This window comes from Electrophorus electricus, chromosome 18, assembly GCF_013358815.1.
Source record: "Electrophorus electricus isolate fEleEle1 chromosome 18, fEleEle1.pri, whole genome shotgun sequence".
In the NCBI taxonomy this organism is placed as follows: domain Eukaryota; kingdom Metazoa; phylum Chordata; class Actinopteri; order Gymnotiformes; family Gymnotidae; genus Electrophorus; species Electrophorus electricus.
In genome coordinates, this window is record NC_049552.1 from 395,001 (window position 1) to 422,500 (window position 27,500).

Here is a 27,500-nt window from a genome sequence, read left to right on the forward strand (position 1 = left end):
ATTCCAGTCGGCTGGAGATGATTCCTGTTCTTAGCTTTCAAGGAGTAACAAACTAATATATTAAAAGGATATTACACTCTGAGGGTACCAAATATGTCCATTTCCACCCCAAATGAATTTGAATTATACTGTAGTCCCTTTTATGTTAGTGTTATCTCAAAGCTAAGTGTATTATCAACTACTGTATCTAGGTATTTATAGTGAGGGACTTTTCCTCTAGATTATGATAATATATGTTTCACTGTAAATGGATTGGTGTTTGGAAAAGTCCATAACTACCTCTTTAGTCTTTGTGACATTTAATTCCAGTCCAGCAGTCACACACTACTTAAAACCTGAAAGGGCTCTGGTTATGAGCTGGACCACAGTACTGGTTATGAGCTGAACCACAATACTGGTTATAAACTGGACCACAGAACCAGGGTAAAAGCACAGTATCATCAGTAAAACGTTTCGATGTTGTGGTTCAGGTACAAGGTCCTACAGTCATCAAAATATACAGTGAACAATAGAGGTGAAGCAATCGTGTTCTGTGTTTGAAATGATACCATTTACAAGTACTCTCAGTGGCTTGTGAAGTCTATTATCCATTTAACTAGCTGATGGTTTGGACATGAAAAAGTAATTTATTGGTCAAAAGACGTGGCTGCATCATGTCAAAGATCAAGAGATATCTGCAGGTGTTGGGGTAACCGCGTCAACCCGTCACCCTACGCGTGTTGGAGTAACCGCGTCAATCCGTCACCCAATAAATTTTCAAGTTCTAGCTTTGCTGTCTTCAAGATGAAGGGTTATTCTGCTCTCTCTCTCTTTACAGAGTTTCACTTTCGGTTAATCCAGATTATTACACGAATTATTCCATATCATCTGGGTGTCTTGTTATTCTTTTAGTTCATTTTCACTGTTTAAATGAAAAAACATGTTATAATGCAGTATTTGACAAGCAAATTAATATCAAACGCGCAGAGTTGCTCATTTTATCTTTTTTGCCCAGGATCCTTTGCCTGTCGTTAATTGCGTCGCACTGCGGAGAAGGTGACGGTGAACGCCCAGACAAGCTCGCGCTTCTGAAGTTATGCAGACAGGTAACGCGAGCAGAGTCACGTGTGAAAGAGCAAACGACGTGTAAACCTGCAACAACCATGTTAACCCGCGTTCAGATGTTCTTCACTGAGTCTTAATCTGCAATGTACTGATTCTGATACGACAAAAAACCCGCAAACTCTCGCAATTATATAAGACACGCCCAACAGCGCACAAGACACGCCCAAACGGAAGCCCGCAAAAAGAGTCTAGAAGATATTAATTAACAGTGTTGTATGGACAATTATAAGACGTTTATCAGTCTGTTATGACCAATTTACTGCTACTGTTTTCAACTACATCGCCAACGTAAGATAACGGCTAGCAGTGTGTTAACATTACATTTGAACCATAAAGATGATATGAAAAATATATATATCAAATAATATTTATGTTTTAATACACGTTATATCAAATGATATCCTACTAGTATATGTTAAAACAAAGGAGGCGTGGCTTCCAACGTGGGCATGGTTCGCTTTGAGTTTACAGAAGGACCTACTTGGAATATTCATTATTCGTGAAGAGGAGCGCTGGAGACAAGGAGCCCGTAACCTGCCTTTATTCCGCCAGAGCAACACAGACATGGCCAGGCGAAAGGAGCGTGTTTGCATGTGTTTTAGCGTCGTGCTGATATGTGTTATAATTATAATTATCATTATAATTTGCCTGACACACTTTCCTGAGCAGGACTGTCCTGGTGGAGAGTTCAGGAATGCTGCAGTAGCTGCTGACTCAGACACGTGTTCGAAGGTCGGGAGGTAAGAGCGGCTTTCTAAATCTTAGTGTGTATCCTGAGGATTTTGTGGACTTATTCCTCATAACAAGCGAAAGAACATAATTTGGTCGATTTAAAACAAACAGTCAATCAAACAAATAAATAAGATTACTCTCTAACAAAACGGAACCATAAAACTTAAGGTACTAACTAGTACTAACTAGAGAATATAAATCTCTTACCCCATGACCCGAGCGAGGTACCGTCTGGTGTCGTTACCTCTTAAGGTACTAACTAGTACTAACTAGAGAATATAAATCTCTTACCCCATGACCCGAGCGAGGTACCGTCTGGTGTCGTTACCTCTAACCCTAACACTATAACTCTAACCCTTAACCCTAACACTAACTCTAACCCTAACTATAACCGTAACACTAACTCTATTATGGTTAGAGTTAGTGTTAAGGTTATAGTTAGGGTTAGAGTTAGTGTTAGGGTTAAGGGTTAGAGTTATAGTGTTAGGGTTATAGGTAACGACACCAGACGCTATAACCTAACGTTAACTCTAACCCTAACACTATAACTCTAACTCTTAACCCTACCACTATATCCTTAACCCTAACTCTAACCATAACTATAACCTTAACCCTAACACTAACTCTAACCATAACCCTAACCTATCGTTAACTCTAACCCTAACACTATAACTCTAACCCTTAACCCTAACACTTTATAGGGTTATCCCTAACCCTAACGTTAACTTTAACCCTAACACTATAACACTAATTCTAACTCTAACCGTAACCTAACGTTAACTCTAACCCTAACCCTAAATCCTCTCAGCATGTAACTGTAATTACAGGTGGTCAGCAGTCTGCTGTGGACTAATGGCCCTGAATAGTTAACCGGAGCAGGGAGGTTTAACGTCACTAAATTCATTGTGCGTTCATGACGTGAGAATAAGATCGGCTTGTTTTTGTAATGTCACCTGGCGTGTTTTCTAAAGCAATAGAAAAACCTCCACGTGGGTTTAGATTGGGTTAATTTAGAATAATTTGATATAACATTACGCACAATTTCTATAGGGTGTGTTGCGTTTCCCGGGCGCGTGGGTGTATGTTTTCTGACATCTCGCGATCTACGTTTGCCCGAGGTACTGCGTCACTGCGTATTTACCTCATAGTTTCTCACGCTCTTTCGCTCTCAGTCGTGTTCTGCAGTCTGGAGGCTCAGCGGTAGATGGCGCCATAGCCGCCCTGTTATGTACCTCCGTAATAAACCCGCAGAGTACGGGAATCGGCGGAGGGTCTATTTTCACCATCATGGAGAGCAACGGTAAGACTTATCGAGTATAACTACCCTATCAACACAACACTGTACATCGGTCAGCAGTTCAAATGTGTCATTTGACACTTTTCTTAAGAAGTTAAAAGACTATATTATTGTTTGTTATATATCAAAAGATGTATTCACTTCATTTAGTTGATTTTTTAGGTAAAGTGAAAATCATCAATTCCAGGGAGACTGCTCCGAACAGGGTCAAACCAGACCTGCTATCAGCGTGTTCCAGTGAGGGCTCAGGTAAAGCACCTGAAAACAAGACACACAGCTAACAGCCCTGCAGGACACACACACGCACACAGAGCCCCACAGGACACAGACACACACACACACATCCCTACAGGACACACTCCGAGATCATTTGTTATTTGTTAACTTGTGTGACTTTAGGCAGAGTGGCCAATCGATGAGCAGAGAAAAGAGCATGCAGAGATCAGCAAGTGACTGGGTACTGACAGGAGGATGAGGGTGGGGTACCCTCCCTCCTACCGCTGCTGCGTTTGAGTCACGTTCAAAACATGTCTACGCAACGCACATAGTGAAATACAGGAAAACTAGAACAGTGCTGCTGGAAACATAACCTACTGCATCCAGGATCACTGCCTGTTCTCTAGACATGTCCTGGGTCTGACTCTCTCTTATGGATTCTTGACGGCTGTGGACTACTCCCAGTCCGCCCTAACCCCCCCGCCCCAACACACACACACACACACACACACACACACACACACAAACAAAAAAAACAGCAGTATAGTTTCAATATGGGTAACTATTATTTAAGCGCTTAGTACAAAATTTAAAATTTTGCATAAATCAGAGGATGGCATGAATGTCCATTCAGGAAGATAACAAAACAAACAAAAACAAAAACAATAGCTGCAGCTTGGGTTCTATTATCATTGTGCACAACCGTGTTTGAGTCTGTACGAGTGTCCTGAATAAAGGGTTAGTCTCACGCACAGTCTGTTATGGCTTCATGCAGATGCTCTGGTATTCCGGCCATCACAGTGCCCCTACTGGCCTGTATATTCATGCGTGATAAGTCATGTTGTTTAAATCACACCCACACGTATGAATGAAGAGGGAGGCCAATTTGTCTGCTCAATGATCACATAAATTATTTGCCACTGACGAATAATTACATTGTTGAGTGAACAAAAGTGCGCTTTCTCTCTCTCTCCCCTGCTCTCTCTCTTTCTATGTCTCCATCTCTCTCTCTCTCTCCGGCTGTGTAGGTAGTCAGTGGATCGGCGTTCCTGGTGAGATCCGTGGGTATGAGAAAGCTCACAGGCTGTATGGCCGCCTGCCCTGGGCGGACCTGTTTCAGCCCACCATACAGCTGGCCAGAGAGGGCATTCCCATCTCTATAATCCTCCAGCACTGCCTTCACATTCCTAACAACACGTCTTCACCCCTGAGGTGCCATCCCCCCTCACACACTACACGAGAGCACTAACCACGCTACACACGTCCCTGTGATGGTGTTTGTATAGATGTCCTCACTATAATGTTGTGATACTCTGTTTATTCCTCTTGTTATAAATCACTATGTTGTATAAGATACATAAGACAGATTTTGCTTTAATTGTTACTAAATTTACACTCATCAGTTTAGTAATCTTTCTGTAAGACAATTATTTATTACATCAATATGTTGAAAATTCAGTAAAATATATTGCTGTTTCATCTTCATATAGTAAGTTATGCATCATTTATCACATCAGCACAGTAGTTCTGCATGAACAGTGAACTTTTCTTTGTGAGCCATAAATACACGAGTGCTCTTTACAGAAACTACTACAGAGATCTGTGCAGGTGTGCCCTGTGTGTACACTACTATTGATCAGTGCATGTGTGCCCTGCATGTGCACTACTAGAGATAAGTGCACTAACACTGTAGTGACTGCCTGAATTAGAGGTGTTCACTAATACTGTTGTGGCTTTATTAAAGGTGTTCACTAACACTGTCGTGGGTGTATTAGAGGAGTTCTCTAACACTGTAGTGGCTGTATTAGAGGTGTTCACTAACAATGCAGTGGCTGGCTGTATTAGAGGTGTTCACTAACACTGTAGTGGCTGGCTGTATCAGAGGTGTTCACTAACACTATTGTGGTTGTATTAGAGGTGTTCAGTAACACTGTAGTGTCTGGCTGTATTAGAGGTGTTCACTAACACTGTCGTGGCTCTCTGTATTAGAGGTGTTCACTAACACTTTAGTGACTGCATTAGAGGTGTTCACTAACACTGTTGTGGCTGTATTATAAGTGTTCACTAACACTTTATTGACTGTATTAGAGGTTTTCACTGAAACTGTCCTGGCTGTATTAAAGGTGTTCAGCTCAGCTTGGACACCTTGAGACCATGCAGATGCTTCGTTACCCATCAGCTCATGAGCTTCAAGACAAGGCTTTGTGTTCCTTCTCTCAGGCAGTTATTCATGGATGCTGAGGGCAACATGCTAAAGCAGGGAGACACTGTGAAGTTTGAGAGACTGGCAGACACTCTGGAGATGATAGCCAAGTATGGTGCAGATGTCTTCTACACAGGAGACATAGCCAAGGATCTCATCAGTGACATCCAGGAAGCAGGTGATGGGATGTGTGGGTTATATCAGTCAAGACTTTGCATACGACCTGCACATTGGCACTTTAATGGAACTTTATTTTGAACTTGTGTGTGGTGTGTGTGTGTGTGTGTGTGTGTGTCAGGTGGGACTCTTACGCTGGAGGACCTGAGCTCGTTCACAGTGTCTGAGCCGCAGGCCTGGAATGCATCTGTGGGAGACTATACCATGTACTTCCCTCCTCCTCCATCAGGGGGCGCCACTCTCAGCTTCATCCTCAAAGTCATGCAAGGTTTGCTGGCTGATGTTATGCTAGAAAAGTATACTATAACTATTAAGTGCTGGATATATCAGATTATTAATCACTAATACTAACATTTTCATTGATAACTAGTTCTTACAGGTGTTTGAAGAATCTTATTTTTGAATCTGTATTCAAGGCATGTGTGTGTGTGTGTTCTGTAGGCTATAACCTCAGCCCGGCGTCTGTGCAGGGAGAGGAGCGGGTTCATACCTTCCATCGCTATGTAGAGGCTTGTAAATTTGCCAATGGCCTGAGGAAGTTGATGAAGGACCCTGCATTTGGCTCCCAGATGGTAATTCCTGCTGTTTACGCCAGTGTAGCGCCCCCTACCTCTCAACTATGACCTTGTATGTACTGCGAGTTTGTTTACAATTATCTAGTTAATTACCTTCTTCATCTCACGCTCAGAGATGTTAGGAATGAGTACTTTTTTCAAATTATATTATTTACGGGCTAAAATAAAAGTATTCTTTTAGTATAAAGGCATTACTGTCCAGTCCCACAAATCAAATACTTCTCAACGGTTTTTGGTATTAATTCACTCATGTTTTAACGAAAATAGGCACTAAGCCGACACACTCCGTGTGCATATTATGAATTAAAATAAACACAGACATTCAAATCATATGTCTAAACATTGTGGACCCACACCTGTGTGCACCAAGCAAAATAAAAATTACCAATAGAATTGATATTAAAAATAACCCTGAACTCTTTTGTGGCACTGCAGGACTGAGTCGATGTTTGGGTGCGTAGAGGCCAGGAAAACTAAAATTAACACTTCAGTCTTCACGTAGCAACTCAACACAAAACACGAGCGGGAGAATTCCAGACAAAGGGGCCGTGTGGTGCATCGGTTTGTCGGGTGGAAACCTGAGCGTCTCCCTTAGCTCAGACATCTATTTGAGAATCACTACTCGCGCTGTTTTCTATTCGATGCCGTTCACACGTTTAGATAGTTATTCAGTTATCTACCTCAGACAACACTAAAAAAAACCTTAGTAGAGACCTCTATGAACGTTAATTACTTCACATGCTAACTCTCAGTCTGAGACTCACGATGAACCCTGTATTCCGCACTGAAGTTTTGTTTGTCTCTGCGGTGTCCTCGGTAGTTGGTGGATAAGACTGTCCGGTAATCTAACTCAAGAGCTTAATATACCACACTTAGACAACGCTTGTCGCTTTATGGCATGCTCGAAACTTTATATCACCTCGTCACACTCCTTAGCACGCTCTCGTCTTCCCCCTCACTGCCATAATAATGACAAAATTAAAGACTAATCAATAAAATTCATAAAACCAATGTACAAATGAAAAAGTGTGAACAATTTCACCATTTCTCTTTCAAACAATGAGAAGAAAGAAGGGGGGGATTAACATTGTGAGGAAACATTCCTTTCCCTACGGTGCTGCACGAACAGCTGTTTATGCTAGCAGGTGTTTATGCTAGCAGGTGTTTATGCTAGCAGGTGTTTATTAATGAGAGCATGTTTGCATGAGAGATTTTTTTAACTGTATTAACTTGATATTTTATGTTTAAGATTAAAGGATGATCTTAATGAGAAAAGCAAATGTAGAATTTTGAATGTTTTAATCTAAGATTTAGATTGATCATATTTTACAGACTAAGACATACGTTAAAGAATAAGTAACTACTTTGATTAGGGCAGTGTCTTATATTGAACTTGTGTGTGTGTGTGTGTGTGTGTGGTATTGAGCAGGAGGCGTCTGCTATGATCCAGGAGAAGTTTGCCCAATACATTCGAGGACTGATCAGTAGTAACTCTACCTACAAGGCTGTTTACTACAACATCACACCCCACGTGGACACGCAAGGCACAAGTCACGTATCCGTGCTGGCAGAGGACGGTATGGCCGTGTCTGTCACCAGCACCATCAACCACCTGTGAGCACGGCCTACTGTCCCTGCACACGCAGTAATGTTCTGGCATGGCAATTGTGTGCGTGTGTGAGACTCTAGTAGTGATTCTGCCCTGCATCTAGAGTGGGGGTAGTAGAAGACTACAGTGGAGATATGAATGTTTGTCATTAGACTGCTGACCCTTTCTCCATCTGTCCTGACAGCTTTGGGTCCAAAGTGCTCTCTCCTAAAACAGGCGTCATTCTTAACAACCAACTCTTTGATTTCTGTGGGAAAGTGAACCAAATCCACCCAGGTGAGCATGCTTACCTTCCTCTGATGTGTGTGTGTGTGTGTGTGTGTGTGTGTGTGTGTGTGTGTGTGTGTGTGTGTGTGTGTGTGTGTGTGTGTGTGTGTGTGTGTGTGTGTGTGTGTGTGTGTGTGTGTGTGTGTGTGAAGCAGAGGCCACATCTCTTTGTAAGGAACCCCTATTACTCTCCTATAAAAGAGACAAAAACATCAGGCATGCTTGTTAGGAGAGAGATAATGACCATCTGATATCATCCATTCCTCTCCATCTGCTACTATAGGAGTTCTCTGTACTTCTTGTGAGAGATGTAATCAGCTTTATATTGGTGAAACCAAGAGAAGACTTGCTGTGTGTTTAACTGAACACCTCCAGACCATCAGAATGAAGGACTTGATGTTTTCAGGGTCATGACATCTGACCTGTTCCCTCAAAATATGCTGTCACTGCACATGTGATAAGGCTGTAGTGGCTCTGTTAGAGTTGTTCACTAACACTGTAGTGGCTGTATTAGAGGTGTTCACTAACACTGTACTGGCTGTATAATAGGTGTTCACTAACACTGTAGTGGGGGGATGTATTATAGGTGTTCACTAACACTGTAGTGGCTGGCTGTATTAGAGGTGTTCACTAACACTAGTGGGGGGATGTATTATAGGTGTTCACTAACACTGTAGTGGCTGGCTGTATTAGAGGTGTTCACTAATACTGTAGTGGCTAGTGGAGGGTCCCTAAAAAGGGATTTAGTCTGTACCATCCTGGAAGATTCTGAGATATTTAAGTATAATATATGGTCATGTACACATGCGCACACTCGCGCACACACACGCACACACACATACTCTGTATCTAGCGATGTATCTATTTTCATTGCCGTTTGTTGCTATGACAACAAAAAGGTAGGAAGTTAAGGAAAATAACTCTTCTGTACTCTTGAACATTTTGAACCCCAGGGATGGAGAGTTCTGATTTAAACACCTGCAGTTTTGTACATGACCTGATTTCACCTCCCAGAACCCCCTGCTGCAGTACGTTGACACTTCTCACTGGAACTGGCATACTTGGTGCTCATGCTGGTCCCAGTACAGAATGCACAGAATGTGCCACAGTAAGAAGCACTCTTGTATACCAACATGGTTGGCATTTTTGGACACAGTAAAGAGCAAGTAAGGTCACCAGAACCCCTAGGAGCAAGCAAGCGTTCAAACCACCGGTCCTCCCAGTACTGGGGCTGTGACCCAACAGTCCTCCCAGTACTGGGGCTGTGACCCAACAGTCCTCCCAGTACTGGGGCTGTGACCCAACAGTCCTCCCAGTACTGGGGCTGTGACCCATCAGTCCTCCCAGTACCGGGGGACGCGTTTGACTCACCAGTTCTCCAAGTACCATACAAGAGAAAGAGGGAGGTGGTCAGAACTGTAGTGAAGTACACAAGGTTTTTAGAGAAACAGGACATTTTGGACAGACGTGTGTGTGTGTGTGTGTGTGTGTGTGTGTGTGTGTGTGTGTGTGTGTGTGTGTGTGTGTGTGTGTGTGTAGGTGAGCGTCCTCCCTCCTCTATGGCACCAGTGGTCCTTGCCTCCTCTGCTAAAAAACACACTGTGATTATTGGAGCTTCGGGAGGCAGTATGATCACCACAGGCATTTCCATGGTACAATACCATCCCTTAACCCTAACCCCTAATACAATACCATCCCTTAACCCTAACCCCTAATACAATACCACGCTTAACCCTAACCCCTAATACAATACCACCCCTTAACCCTAACCCCTAATACAATACCACCCCTTAACCCTAACCCCTAATACAATACCACGCTTAACCCTAACCCCTAATACAATACCACGCTTAACCCTAACCCCTAATACAATACCACGCTTAACCCTAACCCCTAATACAATACCATCCCTTAACCCTAACCCCTAATACAATACCACCCCTTAACCCTAACCCCTAATACAATACCACCCCTTAACCCTAACCCCTAATACAATACCACCCCTTAACCCTAACCCCTAATACAATACCATCCCTTAACCCTAACCCCTAATACAATACCACGCTTAACCCTAACCCCTAATACAATACCACGCTTAACCCTAACCCCTAATACAATACCACCCCTTAACCCTAACCCCTAATACAATACCACCCCTTAACCCTAACCCCTAATACAATACCACGCTTAACCCTAACCCCTAATACAATACCACGCTTAACCCTAACCCCTAATACAATACCACCCCTTAACCCTAACCCCTAATACAATACCATCCCTTAACCCTAACCCCTAATACAATACCACGCTTAACCCTAACCCCTAATACAATACCACGCTTAACCCTAACCCCTAATACAATACCACCCCTTAACCCTAACCCCTAATACAATACCACCCCTTAACCCTAACCCCTAATACAATACCACCCCTTAACCCTAACCCCTAATACAATACCACCCCTTAACCCTAACCCCTAATACAATACCACCCCTTAACCCTAACCCCTAATACAATACCACCCCTTAACCCTAACCCCTAATACAATACCACCCTTAACCCTAACCCCTAATACAATACCACCCCTTAACCCTAACCCCTAATACAATACCACCCCTTAACCCTAACCCCTAATACAATACCACGCTTAACCCTAACCCCTAATACAATACCACCCCTTAACCCTAACCCCTAATACAATACCACCCCTTAACCCTAACCCCTAATACAATACCACCCCTTAACCCTAACCCCTAATACAATACCACCCCTTAACCCTAACCCCTAATACAATACCACCCTTAACCCTAACCCCTAATACAATACCACCCCTTAACCCTAACCCCTAATACAATACCACCCCTTAACCCTAACCCCTAATACAATACCACGCTTAACCCTAACCCCTAATACAATACCACCCCTTAACCCTAACCCCTAATACAATACCACCCCTTAACCCTAACCCCTAATACAATACCACGCTTAACCCTAACCCCTAATACAATACCACCCCTTAACCCTAACCCCTAATACAATACCACCCCTTAACCCTAACCCCTAATACAATACCACCCCTTAACCCTAACCCCTAATACAATACCACCCCTTAACCCTAACCCCTAATACAATACCACGCTTAACCCTAACCCCTAATACAATACCACGCTTAACCCTAACCCCTAATACAATACCATCCCTTAACCCTAACCCCTAATACAATACCACGCTTAACCCTAACCCCTAATACAATACCACGCTTAACCCTAACCCCTAATACAATACCACGCTTAACCCTAACCCCTAATACAATACCATCCCTTAACCCTAACCCCTAATACAATACCACGCTTAACCCTAACCCCTAATACAATACCACGCTTAACCCTAACCCCTAATACAATACCACCCCTTAACCCTAACCCCTAATACAATACCACGCTTAACCCTAACCCCTAATACAATACCACCCCTTAACCCTAACCCCTAATACAATACCACCCCTTAACCCTAACCCCTAATACAATACCACCCCTTAACCCTAACCCCTAATACAATACCACGCTTAACCCTAACCCCTAATACAATACCACGCTTAACCCTAACCCCTAATACAATACCATCCCTTAACCCTAACCCCTAATACAATACCATCCCTTAACCCTAACCCCTAATACAATACCACGCTTAACCCTAACCCCTAATACAATACCACGCTTAACCCTAACCCCTAATACAATACCACGCTTAACCCTAACCCCTAATACAATACCACCCCTTAACCCTAACCCCTAATACAATACCATCCCTTAACCCTAACCCCTAATACAATACCATCCCTTAACCCTAACCCCTAATACAATACCACGCTTAACCCTAACCCCTAATACAATACCATCCCTTAACCCTAACCCCTAATACAATACCACGCTTAACCCTAACCCCTAATACAATACCATCCCTTAACCCTAACCCCTAATACAATACCACGCTTAACCCTAACCCCTAATACAATACCACGCTTAACCCTAACCCCTAATACAATACCACGCTTAACCCTAACCCCTAATACAATACCACCCCTTAACCCTAACCCCTAATACAATACCATCCCTTAACCCTAACCCCTAATACAATACCATCCCTTAACCCTAACCCCTAATACAATACCACGCTTAACCCTAACCCCTAATACAATACCACCCTTTAACCCTACCCGCTAATACAATACCACCCCTTAACCCTAACCCCTAATACAATACCATCCCTTAACCCTAACCCCTAATACAATACCATCCCTTAACCCTAACCCCTAATACAATACCACGCTTAACCCTAACCCCTAATACAATACCACCCTTTAACCCTAACCCCTAATACAATACCACGCTTAACCCTAACCCCTAATACAATACCACCCTTTAACCCTACCCGCTAATACAATACCACCCCTTAACCCTAACCCCTAATACAATACCATCCCTTAACCCTAACCCCTAATACAATACCATCCCTTAACCCTAACCCCTAATACAATACCACACTTAACCCTAACCCCTAATACAATACCATGCTTAACCCTAACCCCTAATACAATACCACCCTTTAACCCTACCCGCTAATACAATACCACCCCTTAACCCTAACCCCTAATACAATACCACCCCTTAACCTTAACCCCTTATACAATACCAACCCTTAACCATAGCCCCTAATACAATACCACCCCTTAACAATAACACCCCCAATGCAGCCAGTGCAGCTGTAACAATAACACCCCCAGTATAACCAGTACAGCCGTAACAGTAACACCCCAACACAACCAGTACAGCCGTAACACCCCTGATACAGCCAGTCACTCCAGTGTTAATCATAACAATTAATGTATTATTAATTTTTAATTATTATATTATTAATATAGGGACGATTGGCACCCCAAACACACAGCACCAACCTGGCTGGAGTATTGCAGTGAGAAGACCTGTGAGTGTGTGTTTAGTGTTCAGTCTTAACTCCTTCCTCTCCTTTGTGTGTCCTGATCAGACACTCATGAACCATCTCTGGTTTGGGAAGAGTCTTAAAGACTCCATCGCAGCACCTGTTGTGTTTGTGAACTCCAAAAACGCACTCAGGTTTGAACCTGACTTCGACAAGGTAGGACACCATATGGTTTGGTCCCAAGGCCAGGCAGCAAGGGTGCCCAGAACAGGACTGGGGCAGTGTTAAGTTGAGTCAATGGAGCAATCTTCACTTAGCCTAATCTGCACTGTACATAGATACTAAGAGTTTATCTGTAAGTGTTTAACGTGCTTTGAAGTAGGGCTGGTTCTCTACACTGTCTTTGTCTTCTTTCTTTGTCAGGGTGTCATAGAGGCCCTCCAAGCACTTGGACACACTGTTGATATCCAAAGAATTTTCTATAATGTTGTCAATGCTGTATCAAAGCGAAGAGGCTGCATCGACGCTGTTTCAGACACCCGGAAGATGGGCAGGTCTTCCGGCTACTGATCCAGATGGTCTACACTCCAGATCTGACCTGTTTAGGCCAGAACTACCCTATTTACACTCTTAATGACTAATTATACAAGAATTTCACAGCCCTCTTAGTCATGAATAGAATGAATTACACCAGCAGGCAACTAAGAAAACTTAGATTGTGTGAATTATTTGTTTATTCTTATGATTTATATAGTGTTGATAATTACATTTACATATTACGGTATTTAGCAGACGCTCTTATCCAGAGCAACTTACAAAAGTGCTTTGTCATTTACCCATAGAATACATCCTAATACAGTACAGTAGGTTAGAGTCCAATATACCAATGAACTAGAATACTGTAGAAATACAGGGATCACTGCTGATGACTAGAAGTACAAAATACATGAGGTCTCTCTTAAACAATGATAATGTAATAAAGAATAAGTACTAGAGTTTCTTAGACAACATCAGTGTAATAAACAAAACCCTACAATAAGTACTAGTTTAGTCAGTCAATATAGGAGTTGTGTCAGTTTTCATTTAAATATTCCACGAATAGATGGGCCTTCAGTCTGCATTTGAAGACTGCAAGGGACTCTGCTGTCCGGACAGCAAGTGGAAGTTCATTCCACCATCTGGAAGTAGGATAGAGAATCTTCTCCATGCTTGTCTTGCTTGAGACTTGAAGCATGGTGTTTCAAGCTGAGCTGTATGTGGTATGAAGCTAGAAGGCCTGTTTATATATGTTAAAGGTGGACATGCAGGTCTACCTGTGACTGGTGGAGATGCAGGTCCACCTGTAACAGGTGGAGGTGCAGCCACTGCCCAGGTCCTCCCATCCATTCCCAGTGTGGAAATTTATATCAAATGCTTCTCACTCATTTAATGTTGATTTATAGTCTATCTCCACTTTTTTCTCTGTAACAGAGTTAGAGTGAATTTCCCAAATATAGACATTTCACCAAAATTATATTGCCTTGTGTGAATCAAAGAATTTGTTTGATGAACATTTACTCCAGGAACATATGTTTGGAGTGAATACTCTCCTGGAGAAGGCCACAGCTCTTTCCTCTTTCAAGTAATACTATATTTCCGAAAATATCCCTGTGGCTACATTCTCGGATGTGAAAGGTTTGCTAGGAGGGATCTTTAATGTTTTTGATTTGTCCTGTTGATGTCTTCATATGGGTGTGTGCTCATGTACAGCCTCGGGCCCCCTGGCAGACTGTATGTGGGGATGTATGTACATGGGGATGTATGTACGTGAGGACATCTTGCTGTGTCTCTTAAGTCCACATTACACGAAAAGCAGTGCAGTGAGCGTGAGCGGTACTCGCAGACACTTTCAGCTTGAAGGCAGGCGCTGTGCTCAATATGACCTCACACATTTTTCAACAACATTCAGAGTGAAACCTCAGATGACATTGTACCAACACGTTGCCCTACAGGGTGGCTCATAACTGACAACAGGAACAGAGGGAACACACTCTTAGACCTGAACCCACTCTAGAACCACTGATGTGTCAAGATCTCTCAAACCTGAAGCAACTCTAGAACCATGGATGTGTAGAGGCCTGGTGAAAGAAGGCGAGTTAAAAAGTTCCTTCCTTCCACTGCTGATCACACAGGGTCAAACCACCAAGCTGCAACTCCAAGGTTCATCAGGGAAAGCTGTTTCTGAGCTTGGTGGCACTTTCTTCCTCCTTGGAACACACATGTTAGCACAGCCTGTGTGTCAGAGAATCTGTTCCCAGTGAAGTGAAGACAAACCTGATTTCACACTTGTGTCCTTGGCCAATGGGAGTGTAAGCCTGAGCACAGAAACTCTTGGGCAGGACCTGCAGAAAGTGCAGCAGTGGACCAGACCAGACACGTTCACACAAATGTTCCTTTTTCTTTTTTTACACTGATTCAGTGTCAACATGGTACAACCAAACCATTACAATGTACTTAAAATACTACTTATTAATAATCCAATTTTAATACAAAAAGGGCAAATTGAAAACTAATTTCTATTGCATGTTGCCATAGTAACTGCACATTAACCTACTTTGTAGTGGTTTTACACTACTGTAATTAAATGATATAATTCTGTTACAGTTCATTAATATGCAAAGGTCATGTACAAGGATACAAACTAACTAAATAAAAAACAAACAAATAAAGGTCAGTGTACCTGTTAATGTACAGAAATCATTAGTACAGTAATCTAGAGTAATTAGTACAGTAAGATAGAGTAATTAGTACAATAATCTAGAGTAATTACTAGAGAAATCTGGGGTCTTCTGGCAAAGACCATCCTCATGCTCGGACCAGTGAGGTTCAGCCCAGACACTCAGACTGGGGTAAGTAAGGTAAGGCCACAACCTCATCTCCCTGCTGTACAGCTCTCACACATCTCCATGAACATCAGTGAACTGACGCGTAAGTGTACATCTGTCCTGCACGTTTTATGATGGACATCAGTGAATTGACACACCTGCTGCCCAGAGAAGACAGGCTGTGCTCCCACTACCCCTGGGAGTGGTGGAGACAGAGCTGCTCTTCCTAACCGAATGTCCCAGATATGAATGAATTAGTAACACATTCTGTGAGAACATGTGCACATTACATTAATAAAGAAAAAACTGCTATAAGTAATTAGGATAAAGTAATTATGCAGAGTAAAGTAATTATGCAAATGTGTATCACCGTGCCTGAGGGAGAGCCAGTTTTCCCTTCAGCTGGTCAACATTGTTGATGAATCAATATAAATAATTATCCTTCCTATTTCTCCTTTCTATGTGATAACTATCATGCCAATAAAGTACTGCTGAGTTGATCAAAGAGACAGAAAGAAAGGCAGCGAGAGAGGGAGGCAGAGAGAGGCAGCAAGAGAGGGAGGCAGAGGAAGAGAGGCAGCAAGAGAGGGAGGCAGAGAGAGAGGGAGAGAGGCACAGAGAGAGAGGGAGGCAGAGAGAGGCAGAGAGGGAGGCAGCAAGAGAGAGGGAGACAGAGAGAGAGGCAGGGAGAGAGGCAGCGAGAGAGGGAGGCAGAGAGAGGCAGAGAGAGGGAGGCAGAGAGAGAGGCAGAGGGAGAGAGAGGCAGAGAGAGAGGGAGGCAGACAGAGAGAGTAAGTGGGTGTCTATGATTGCTTTAGTGACAGGATAGAAAATGACATTGTTGATTACAATGTAGTAGAAGATGTAGTAGAAAGTCAAGTGTGCCAACAAACCTTGATTTAGTCATGAAGAGGAGCCTGAACTCAGAATAAAGACTCTGTTCTCTCTGTCCATTTATCCACTCCAACATCTTCTACATATGACCACGTTTCATCTTTCATACTGAAAAACAATACAGTCATGATGTTACTGAGACTCAGCCCGTCTCAGCTGCCATGGCTCCGCCCACCACCCCATGATGTCATGATGTTATTGACACTCAGCCGGTCTCAGCTCCCATGGATCCGCCCAGCACCCCCTGATGCCCTCATGTTCCAGGGAGTTTTTCTCATCACTGTCGCCCCTGGTTTGCTCACTGGGGGTTGGGACTTGGACATTTGTAAAGATGCTTTGTGAGAGTGTCTGTTGTAAAAAGTGCTATAGGGAAAAATTTGACTTTGACATTGACTTTAGTTCTCCTACTGGCCAGTTATGTGATTATGTGCTTCGGGGCTTTTTAAACAAGATGATGTGGGAACCCCCTAATCAAACACCTTGATCAAACCCCCTAATCAAACCCCATGATCAACCCCCCTGATCAAACCCCGTCATTACAATTAACAGAGAAAACAGAACTCAACACATGACCGGTTTTCCTCACACCTTAGAGATGCCGTTAACCTTTGAGCTTTGACTAAATGTCATAAATGAAAGCAGGCTTTTGCATAGTGTGAGAGTGCCGCGGGAGCAGGTTACGGGCTTGACCGGGCTTTAACGGGAACAGCTCCTCCGCTCAGCGACGTAGCGGCGCGAGCCAATCACCGCGTGCCCTGCTCTCCGCGATGCCCGCGTGCTGCCGTGAGTTTCCGTCTGCTCAGCACCATTTCCGATGGAGCCCTCGCCACCTGAAAGACAGGACATGTAGCATAACAAACAGACAACCGAACGTGTATTTTACCACATGATCCTACCTGCAAGACCCCGAGCGTCCTGAAACTGGCATTTGGGGTTTTATCTCCACTAGGCAGCGGGGCAGTGCGAGGGTGCGCGAGTTCAGTGTGATGTACAGGGCGTCATCTCGCGCGCGTGATTTCGTCGTGAGGACTAAACATTAGTCTGAGCGTGCAACGTCGTGTTTCTACATGAGACAATATGGGTTCGAGACTTAGTCGCCAAAATAGTCTGGACAGCGACAGTTTTTCACGGAGGCGACGACAGCACCTCGACAGCACCGGGGAGAGCGAGCGCAGCGGGCGCAGCGGGGACTTGTTTCCATCCCTGGTGCTGAAGGCGGACAGGCTCCCGTGCGTGCTGCGCCGCACCACCCACAGCCCTTACGTCCGGCGGGTCGCCTGGATCCGTCAGATTCAAAAGCTGCTGCGCGAGAAGAAAACAGAGGAGGCAACAGACGTGCTCAAACTGCTGAGAAAGGTAAGGGCGAGCGCGAGGTGGTGCTCGACCCAATGTGCCCCGCTAGACAACAGTCTCCCGTTAAACGCGAGAGAACTCCGGTGCTCCGTTACATATGGTATATGCACCATGCACCTCGTAGGCTTCTGCCGTCTTTATATTTCCTACTTTGGCGTCTTTCCACCACTTTGACAAACGCTTAATGTTACACTCGTTCCAGTCGTCTTGTTATACTTCACGTTTCCTAATTCTGTCATCATATTCAAAGGAGCGCTTCGTGCAGCGCTTGTGCGCTTCATTGGGCGGCTGTTGCCTGGACCGTGCCGCTTCACGCTGTGTTTATTCGCGCGGATGAGTCCAGCTGTAAAGGTTATCCACGCTCTCCTGACAGCGGTGAGCGTGCCTCTGTCAGCTGCTGCAGCACGTCGTCTCCTGTGGGGGAGCGTTTCCGTTTGCACGCTCCACTCTCGCGGTGTGCAGGCCGCAGGGCTGGGAACGAACCTGTTATTTGGTAACAAGGCACGTAGAGGCATGTTGACAGATCCAGTCCCAGGGGCTTGGAAACATCACCAGTACAAAACAACAGAAGACTGACCACAAATCACACAAATGAAACGAGAGGTTAGAAGGCATCTCTCTCTCTCTCTCTCTCTCTCTCTCTCTCTCTCTCTCTCTCTCTCTCTGTAGGTGTTTGTGCCTGTACGTGTGTATGCATGTGTATATGTGGGTGTTTGTGTGTGTTGCTGTGTGTATAGGTGTGTGTGTTTATTTTTTTGGTTACTAAGGTTAATGTTAATTTCATCTGTAGTATTATTTATGCTCAGACATTCGGATGCCCCACAAAGACAGTCATAAAAGAAGGTGTGTGTGGATTTAACACGCTGAGACACTACTGGCTGCATTCAGACAGGGCTTCTGCAGAACCACGTGGGCTTCTGTGTGTGTGTTAGATCTTCTCTCTGCAGAACCACGTGGGCTTCTGTGTGTGTGTGTATGTGTGTGTGTGTGTGTGTTTGTGAGGGCTTCTCTCTGCCAGGCCACGTGGGTCTGTGTCTTTGTGTATGAGGGCCAAGTGGGCCTCTGTGTGTGTGTGTTAGATCTTCTCTCTGCAGAACCACGTGGGTCTGTGTGTGTGTGTGTGTGAGGGCTTCTCTCTGCCATGTGGGTCTGTGTTTTTGTGTGTGAGGGCCATGTGGGTCTGTGTGTGTGTGTGTGTGTGTGTGTATAAGGCACGTGGGTCTGTGTCTTTGTGTGTGAGGGCCACGTGGGCTTGTGTGTGTGTGAGGGCTTCTCTCTGCAGAACCATGTGGGTCTCTGTTTGAGTGAGGGCCACATGGGTCCCTGTGTGTGTGTCTGTTAGGGCTTCTCTCTGCTGAAGCACATGGGACTGTGTGGGTGTGGGTGTGTGTGTGTGTGTCTGTGAGGGACACTTGGGTCTGTGTGTGTATGTATGTGTGTGTGAGGGTTTCTGTTTGTTGAATCACATGGGACTGTGTGGGTGCGTAGGTGTGTGTGTGTGTGTGTGTGTGTGTGTGAGAGGGTTTCTCTCTGCTGAACCACATGGGACTGTGTGGGTGCATGGGTGTGTGTGTGTGTGTGTGTGTGTGTGTGTGTGTGTGTGTGTGTGTGTGTGTGTGAGGGCTTAGACTGCACAGAGCTGCAGCAGACTCACACATCTCACCTTGCACAGGAAGCTCTCACTACTGGGTCCCCACTGGTCACAGGACTTGTCATGAGCACAGGAACTAGTGTATCGTCTAGAATCCCAGATTTCCTGCTCTGTCAGCTGGTGTTTCCCAGTTTCCGACACCCAAATGCAGCATTAGTATGGTCTCGTGTGCAGCACAACACTGACCGAGTCCGTGTAAGTGTTTGTGTGTCGGTTAAGGGAGGGTGTGGACATCCCTGTAATAGGAGTTGTTGCCATATAGAAGGCAGATCTGTCAGATCACACATAGTAATATGTAGTAACACACAGTAACACACAGTAATACACAGTAATACACAGTAACATACACAGTAATACACAGTAATACACAGTAACATACACAGTAACACACAGTAATACACAGTAACATACACAGTAATATACAGTAACACACAATAATACCCAGTAACATACACAGTAACAATAATACACAGTAACATACACAGTAACATACATAGTAATGCACAGTAACAGAGTAATACACAGTAATACACAGTAACATACACAGTAACACACAGTAATACACAGTAATATACACAGTAACATACACAGTAATACACAGTAACACACAGTAATACACAGTAACATACAGAGTAATACACAGTTTTTTGTTACGAGTAGAAACAAAAAAGGGATGGAAGCCCCATCCCCTTTAGTATAAACCTTGCCCCATTTAATGAAACCCTGCCCCTTTAGTGTAAACATTCACATAGCTACTAAATCACTCTCACTGCATTTAACTGTAAAATGGTGCTAATATGTAGTAGGTCACTGATCATTTGACAGTGGTGTGAGCACCCTATTAATCAGGCTCCTGGCAGATCACCTCTCTGCTCAGCCGCTTGGCGCGGGGCAGAATGGAATCTGGACAGTTTACTTTCCATATAGAACACAGACTACCAAGACTACAGACCACAGACCACCCAGAGTCACTCTGATCCTCTCTGAACACCCAGAGTCACTCTGATCCTCTCTGAACACCCAGAGTCACTCTGCTGTATGTCCTGAATAGTTAAATTGATCGCTGCCTCAGACACAGCTCATCTAATCTCGCTCTCTCTCTCTTTTTCTCACTCTTACCTGATGCCATTTTGGTGTGTTTCCGTTGTTCTCGGTCGGCTGGTCACTGGAACCTCCCCAGACTCTTCATGCCACAGAAGGAGCTGCAGTTAATTACTTTGAGGACTTGACAGCTTCTTAGCAGAGAACAGCAATTGTAATCAACTCACAGTGTTGAGACAGAGCCAAGAGTGTGTCTGTGTGTGCGTGTATACATATATGTGTATGTATGCGCATGTGTATGCATGTGTGTGTGTGTCTACGTATGCGCATGTGTGTGTGTGTGTGTGTGTGTGTGTGTGTGTGTGCATGCACATGTGAGTGCTTGTGTGTGTGTGTGTGCATGTATGAGTACATACGTGTGTGTAAACTTTATTAGGCCTGATTGCATTATCTTAGAGAACATGAAAATGGATTTGGTGTTTGTGAGTGTGGGTTAGTTCAGAGACCATGAGAGCACTGGAGGAACCTGGAGTGTGCTGACAGCTGATGAAGAGTGTGTTTATGACAGCTGATGAAGAGTGTGTTTATGACAGCTGATGAAGAGTGTGTTGACAGCTCCACCATAGGTACTACAGATAAATACCACAAGTATATGGACCACAGTTAAATACCAAAATATATGGACCACAGTTAAATACCATAAATATATGAACCACAATTAAATACTACAAATATATGGATCACAGTTAAATACCATGAATACATGGATGACAGGTAATTAACATAAATATATGGACCACAGTTAAATACCAAAATATATGGACCACAGTTAAATACCATAAATATATGAACCACAATTAAATACTACAAATATATGGATCACAGTTAAATACCATGAATACATGGATGACAGGTAATTAACATAAATATATGGACCACAGTTAAATACCAAAATATATGGACCACAGTTAAATACCATAAATATATGAACCACAATTAAATACTACAAATATATGGATCACAGTTAAATACCATGAATACATGGATGACAGGTAATTAACATAAATATATGGACCACAGTTAAATACCACAAATATATGGACGACAGTTAAATACCATAAATATATGAACCACAATTAAATACCACAAATATATGGAGCACAGTTAAATACCACAAATAAATGGACCATAGTTAAATACTGTAAATATATGGACAGCAGTTAAATACCACAAATATATGGACCACAGTTAATTACCATAAATATAGGGACCACAGTTAAATATATGAATACATGGACCACAGGTAAATACCATAAATATATGGACCACAGTTAAATTAAAGGTCACTGAGGTCAGCACCTGAGGTCATTGAGGTCATAACCTGGGCTACTAGTTAACTGACTAGCTAGCTTGTAAAAAAGATTTTTAACACAAAATGATTTGACTGGAAAGCTGTTAAATCTGGTTAACTCTAAACTCAATTAACTATAAACTCCATTTATGGGATTACAGAAAGAGCCTCAAAAAACTGACAGTTACCTTCAGTCAGATCTGAAGAGGCCTTGGAGCTCTCTGAAGATACCGTGATCGCCAATTGGTCCTCCTCAGGAAAGATGCACGAGCGTCAAACAACATGGTGCATTATGGGTATTCCTTGACCATCAGGATACATCATTTGTACACTACTTATTGCAGTGCATTTTGGGATTGTTATAGTGCACTATGTTTTTGAACACCCCTACAAGATGGAGGAACCCTAGAGTAGTGCACTATATAGTGAACAGGGCAGAGTTTCTGACACAGCAAGGGGTATGGACAGAGAGAAAGGGAGAGAAGGAGAGAGAGGGTGTCTTTGGTGGTGAGGTGATAGAGTGAAGTAGGTCTCTGCCGCTCTGTTTCTGTTCACCTGCAGCTGAACAGAAGTGTGTGTGAAGATCTGTAGTGATGCAGCAGAAGAGCCTGAGTATCACCAGCCCTGGAAAGCCATTTACATAACATGCTCAGGCACACACACACACACACACTAGCACAAACACACACATGCATGCACACACACACACACGCACCTCCTTTCTGCTGCTAATTTAACTTTCAGTTGCAGCTTCATTGTGATTGGGATGTATTATTTGTTTTATTTTAAAATTATATAATACATGATTATCAATATACCACACAATTATCATCAACATACTATACTCTCATCAGTATACCACACTGTTGTCAATATACCACACAGTTATCAATATATTACACTGTTATCAATATAACACACAGTTATCAATATACCACACTGTTATTAATATATCACACTGTTATCAGTATACCACACAGTTATCAATATCACACTGTTATCAGTATACCACACAGTTATCAATATCACACTGTTATCAATATACCACACAGTTCTCAGTATATCAAGTTCAAGTTCAAGTTCAAGCTTGATTTATTCGTCACATACATAGTCATACACAGTATAACTCGCAGTGAAATGGTGGAGAGTGCTCTGTCCAAACTGAGGAAAGGAAACAGGGGTGCATAGAGAAAAAAATATATATAAATACAGATAAATCACACTGTTATCAGTATACCACACTGTTATCAATATACCACACAGTTATCAGTATACCACTGTTATCAATATATCACACTGTTATCAGTATACCACACTGTTATCAGTATAGCACACTGCTATCAGTATACCACACTGTTATCAATATAGCACACTGTTATCAGTATACCACACTGTTATCAATATATCACACTGTTATCAGTATATCACACTGTTATCAGTATACCACACAGTTATCAGTATATCACACTGTTATCAGTATACCACACTGTTATCAGTATATCACACTGTTATCAATATATGACACTGTTATCAATATACCACTCAGTTATCAGTATACCACTGTTATCAATATATCACCCTGTTATCAGTATACTACACTGTTATCAGTATATCACACTGTTATCAGTATACCACACTGTTATCAGTATATCACACTGTTATCAATATATGACACTGTTATCAATATACCACTCAGTTATCAGTATACCACTGTTACCAATATATCACACTGTTATCAGTATACTACACTGTTATCAATATATCACACTGTTATCAGTATATCACACTGTTATCAGTATACCACACTGTTATCAATATATCACAGTTATCAGTATATCACACTGTTATCAGTATATCACACTGTTATCAGTATACCACACAGTTATCAGTATATCACACTGTTATCAGTATACCACACTGTTATCAGTATATCACACTGTTATCAGTATATCACACTATTATCAGTATACCACACTGTTATCAATATATGACACTGTTATCAATATACCACTCAGTTATCAGTATACCACTGTTATCAATATATCACACTGTTATCAGTATACCACGCTGTTATCAATATATGACACTGTTATCAATATACCACTCAGTTATCAGTATACCACTGTTATCAATATATCACACCGTTATCAGTATACCACACTGTTATCAATATATCACACAGTTATCAGTATATCACACTGTTATTAGTATATCACACTGTTATCAGTATACCACTGTTATCAATATATCACACTGTTATCAGTATATCACACTGTTATCAGTATATCACACTGTTATCAGTATACCACTGTTATCAGTATACCACACTGTTATCAGTATATCACACTGTTATCAGTATACCCACACTGTTATCAGTATATCACACTGTTATCAGTATACCACTGTTATCAATATATCACACTGTTATCAGTATACCACTGTTATCAGTATACCACACTGTTATCAGTATACCCACACTGTTATCAGTATACCACACTGTTATCAGTATATCACACTGTTATCAGTATACCACACTGTTATCAGTATATCACACTGTTATCAGTATACCACACTGTTATCAGTATATCACACTGTTATCAGTATACCACACTGTTATCAGTATATCACATTGTTATCAGTATACCACACTGTTATCAGTATATCACACTGTTATCAGTATACCACACTGCTATCAGTATATCACACTGTTATCAGTATACCCACACTGTTATCAGTATACCACACTGTTATCAGTATATCACACTGTTATCAGTATAACACAGTATCTCTACATGTTAAGATGTCTCTTTGATTGAGAGACTGATGTGTATGTGTGTGTATGTGTGTGTGTATACGTGTGTGTGTGTGTGTATACGTGTGTGTGTGTGTATGTGTGTGTGTATACGTGTGTGTATGTTTGTATACGTGTGTGTGCATATGTGTGTGCGTGTGTATGTGTGTATACGTGTGTGTGTGTGTATGTATGTGTGTGCATGTGTATGTGTGTATACGTGTGTGTGTATGTGTGTATATGTGTGTGTGTGTATGTGTGTATATGTGTGTGTGTGTGTGTATACGTGTATACGTGTGTGTGTGTGTATGTATGTGTATGCATGTGTATGTGTGTATACGTGTGTGTGTGTGTATACGTGTGTGTTTGTGTGTGTATACGTGTGTGTGTGTGTGTGTGTGTATACGTGTGTGTATGTGTGTGTGTGTATGTGTGTGTGTGTGTGTATACGTGTGTGTGTGTGTGTGTGTGTGTGTGTTTGTGTGTATACGTGTGTGTATGTGTGTGTGTGTATGTGTGTGTGTGTGTTCACAGGACCTGGGGTTAGAGGGCTCTTCCCTGAATGATATCCTGTACAAGAACGCCGCCTTCCTGAACCTGGTGGACCCCATTTCCCATGAACTGCTGCTTGTACTCGCCAGAGACATGCAGTGTCCTAAGAAGGTGAGACTCACTGGGGCTCCAGGGGGGACCTCGGATATTTAGTTCTAAGGCTGGAACATTTAAAGATTTCTGCTTACATTAGCAACTAAATCTGGTTCCCTTTGGTGAATAAATACCCAGTCACACGTACTTCCTCTATCAGAGCTACAGGAGCAGAGGGGGTTTACTGGCTTCTGACATAAACCCTCCTGAAGACTTTTACACTAGAAAATCTTCCAGTAAATCTCTGTCCCCTAACTTTGCCTCCTAACTCTGTCCCTTAACTCTGTCCCCTAACTTTTTCCTTTAACTCTGTCTCCTAACTTTGTCCCTTAACATTTCTAAGACTGTGATCAGTATCTTAATCTTCCTAATGTTGACTATTTGCCAGAGAGGGTTCTGATGGGAAACTGTGAATATACAGTAGAGAGGGATCTCAGCGTGTCTGCCGGTATCACCAGCATACATTACTGGTCTCTCTTCGGTCCAAGCCCAGCGTGAGATCAGATCTGAGAGAGAGGAGATGACACGCTGGGTGTGTCTACTCCGGAACATGGCGTTCTGTAAATGTTCATGATGGGAATCTGTGGGATTTCTGAGAGTTGCTGGGAAACAGAATGTAGATGTGCTGGGATCAGATCTTATTAGATGCTGCGTGTGTCTGCCACCTGCGAGCTGTTAATAGGAACATCAGTGGACTGAGAATGACACAGAACTGACGTTTCTATATATGGCTTAAGAGGAAGCTTGAACAGGTCTAACAGTAGTTTTACTTACGTTATAGAATTGCACTGGGAATTCTCGGGCTCCCTATTCCAAATGTATATCTTTTTTTTTTTTGTAATCAGTGATCCTCTCTCAACTCCCTACCACTGTTTTAGTGATCTCCTCACTTCCTATCACTGATATACTCTCTAACGGTTAGAAACTGGACAAGTTCATGTTTTCTCCACATAAAACATCATCTGCATGGTTATGTTGCTGGATTTTTTCAGTATTTGGACCTCCAGAGCCTCATGAACAACAGCTAATGGTTCCTATGATATTTCAAATGGTTCCCCTTGGCACTTAATGGGGAACATCAGGATAGCAAATACTGGTTCAGATTTCTGGAAAATAACAAGGTGAGATAATATAAAAGGGACCAGTTTGAAAATCTGTACTGGGACGTGAAAGTTGCTGAATGAGCCAGGACCAGTAGCACAGAATGGCTCAGTAACAGACTGGGCCAGTAAAACAGACTGGCCCAGTAACACAGACTGTGTGTGTGTGTGTGTGTGTGTGTGTGTGTAGTTTGTTTGGGCTAACAGAAGTCAGACTGCATGGAGCTGTTCTGGTTCAGTGTTCTGCAGGGTATTTTGGCTCTGTGGGTTTCTGACTGCGTTCCCTCTGCATTCAACTTCTCATCTACACTAAAATACTCCCCAGCCCACTGTGCTCCGGGGCCAGTAGGCCAGCGCTGTGCCACGTTTGCTCTTTTTAAACTGGTACATTTACTCCTGTGTGCTTTGTTGCGTTTTGCCTAGTAAACACTGCGAGTGATGCTGACGTGAAGTTCTTGCCCTCGTTAGGATTCAGACACGCTGAAGTCGTCAGACAAGATCTGCAGGCAGCTGATTTACCACCTGACGCCGCACTCCAAGTGGCTGAGACAGAGAAGGAAGACGCAGTCATGGTGAGCAGTGTACTTACCCCCCAACACTACCCCAACACTACAACAAACACCCCAAAGCCTGCTTACCATTAACACTACACGCAACACCCCACCAAACACTACAACAAACACTACACCCAA

At 42.9% G+C, this 27,500-nt stretch overlaps 2 protein-coding genes across 4 annotated transcripts in view; both read left to right on the forward strand.

The window, feature by feature from the left end:
* Positions 1 to 1,622: 1,622 nt before the first annotated feature.
* Positions 1,623 to 13,902, forward strand: ggt5a (gamma-glutamyltransferase 5a). Of its 3 annotated transcripts, none has more exons than XM_035536308.1 (12): positions 1,623 to 1,844; positions 3,009 to 3,136; positions 3,296 to 3,382; positions 4,378 to 4,561; positions 5,570 to 5,730; positions 5,851 to 5,997; positions 6,171 to 6,301; positions 7,734 to 7,918; positions 8,098 to 8,189; positions 9,720 to 9,832; positions 13,224 to 13,334; positions 13,542 to 13,902. In XM_035536308.1, the coding sequence occupies exons 1-12, from the start codon at positions 1,669 to 1,671 to the stop codon at positions 13,686 to 13,688; spliced, it is 1,662 nt and encodes a 553-aa protein (XP_035392201.1). In that variant the 5' UTR covers positions 1,623 to 1,668; the 3' UTR covers positions 13,689 to 13,902. The 3 variants fall into 3 exon arrangements, 2 of the variants coding, with proteins under 2 accessions (XP_035392201.1, XP_035392202.1); XM_035536309.1 differs by having other exon boundaries at positions 1,767 to 1,844; positions 3,321 to 3,382; XR_004777117.1 differs by lacking the exon at positions 9,720 to 9,832 and having other exon boundaries at positions 13,542 to 13,632.
* A 3,743-nt stretch (positions 13,903 to 17,645) lies between these two features.
* lrrc75ba (leucine rich repeat containing 75Ba) overlaps positions 17,646 to 27,500 on the forward strand; it is a 22,293-nt gene continuing 12,438 nt past the window's right edge. Inside the window, exons 1-3 of the mRNA XM_035535999.1 lie at positions 17,646 to 18,232; positions 25,598 to 25,726; positions 27,277 to 27,380. Coding sequence (XP_035391892.1) covers positions 17,954 to 18,232; positions 25,598 to 25,726; positions 27,277 to 27,380 — 512 coding nt within the window. The 5' untranslated portion in view covers positions 17,646 to 17,953. The remainder of the gene's footprint in view (positions 18,233 to 25,597; positions 25,727 to 27,276; positions 27,381 to 27,500) is intronic.

Coding starts and splice junctions, on each gene's coding strand:
- ggt5a (XM_035536308.1), top strand. CDS start 1,669: ATGGCCAGGCGAAAGGAGCGTGTTTGCATGTGTTTTAGCGTCGTGCTG. Junction 5,731..5,850: donor CAGTGACATCCAGGAAGCAG/GTGATGGGATGT, acceptor TGTGTGTGTCAG/GTGGGACTCTTACGCTGGAG. Junction 5,998..6,170: donor CATCCTCAAAGTCATGCAAG/GTTTGCTGGCTG, acceptor TGTGTTCTGTAG/GCTATAACCTCAGCCCGGCG.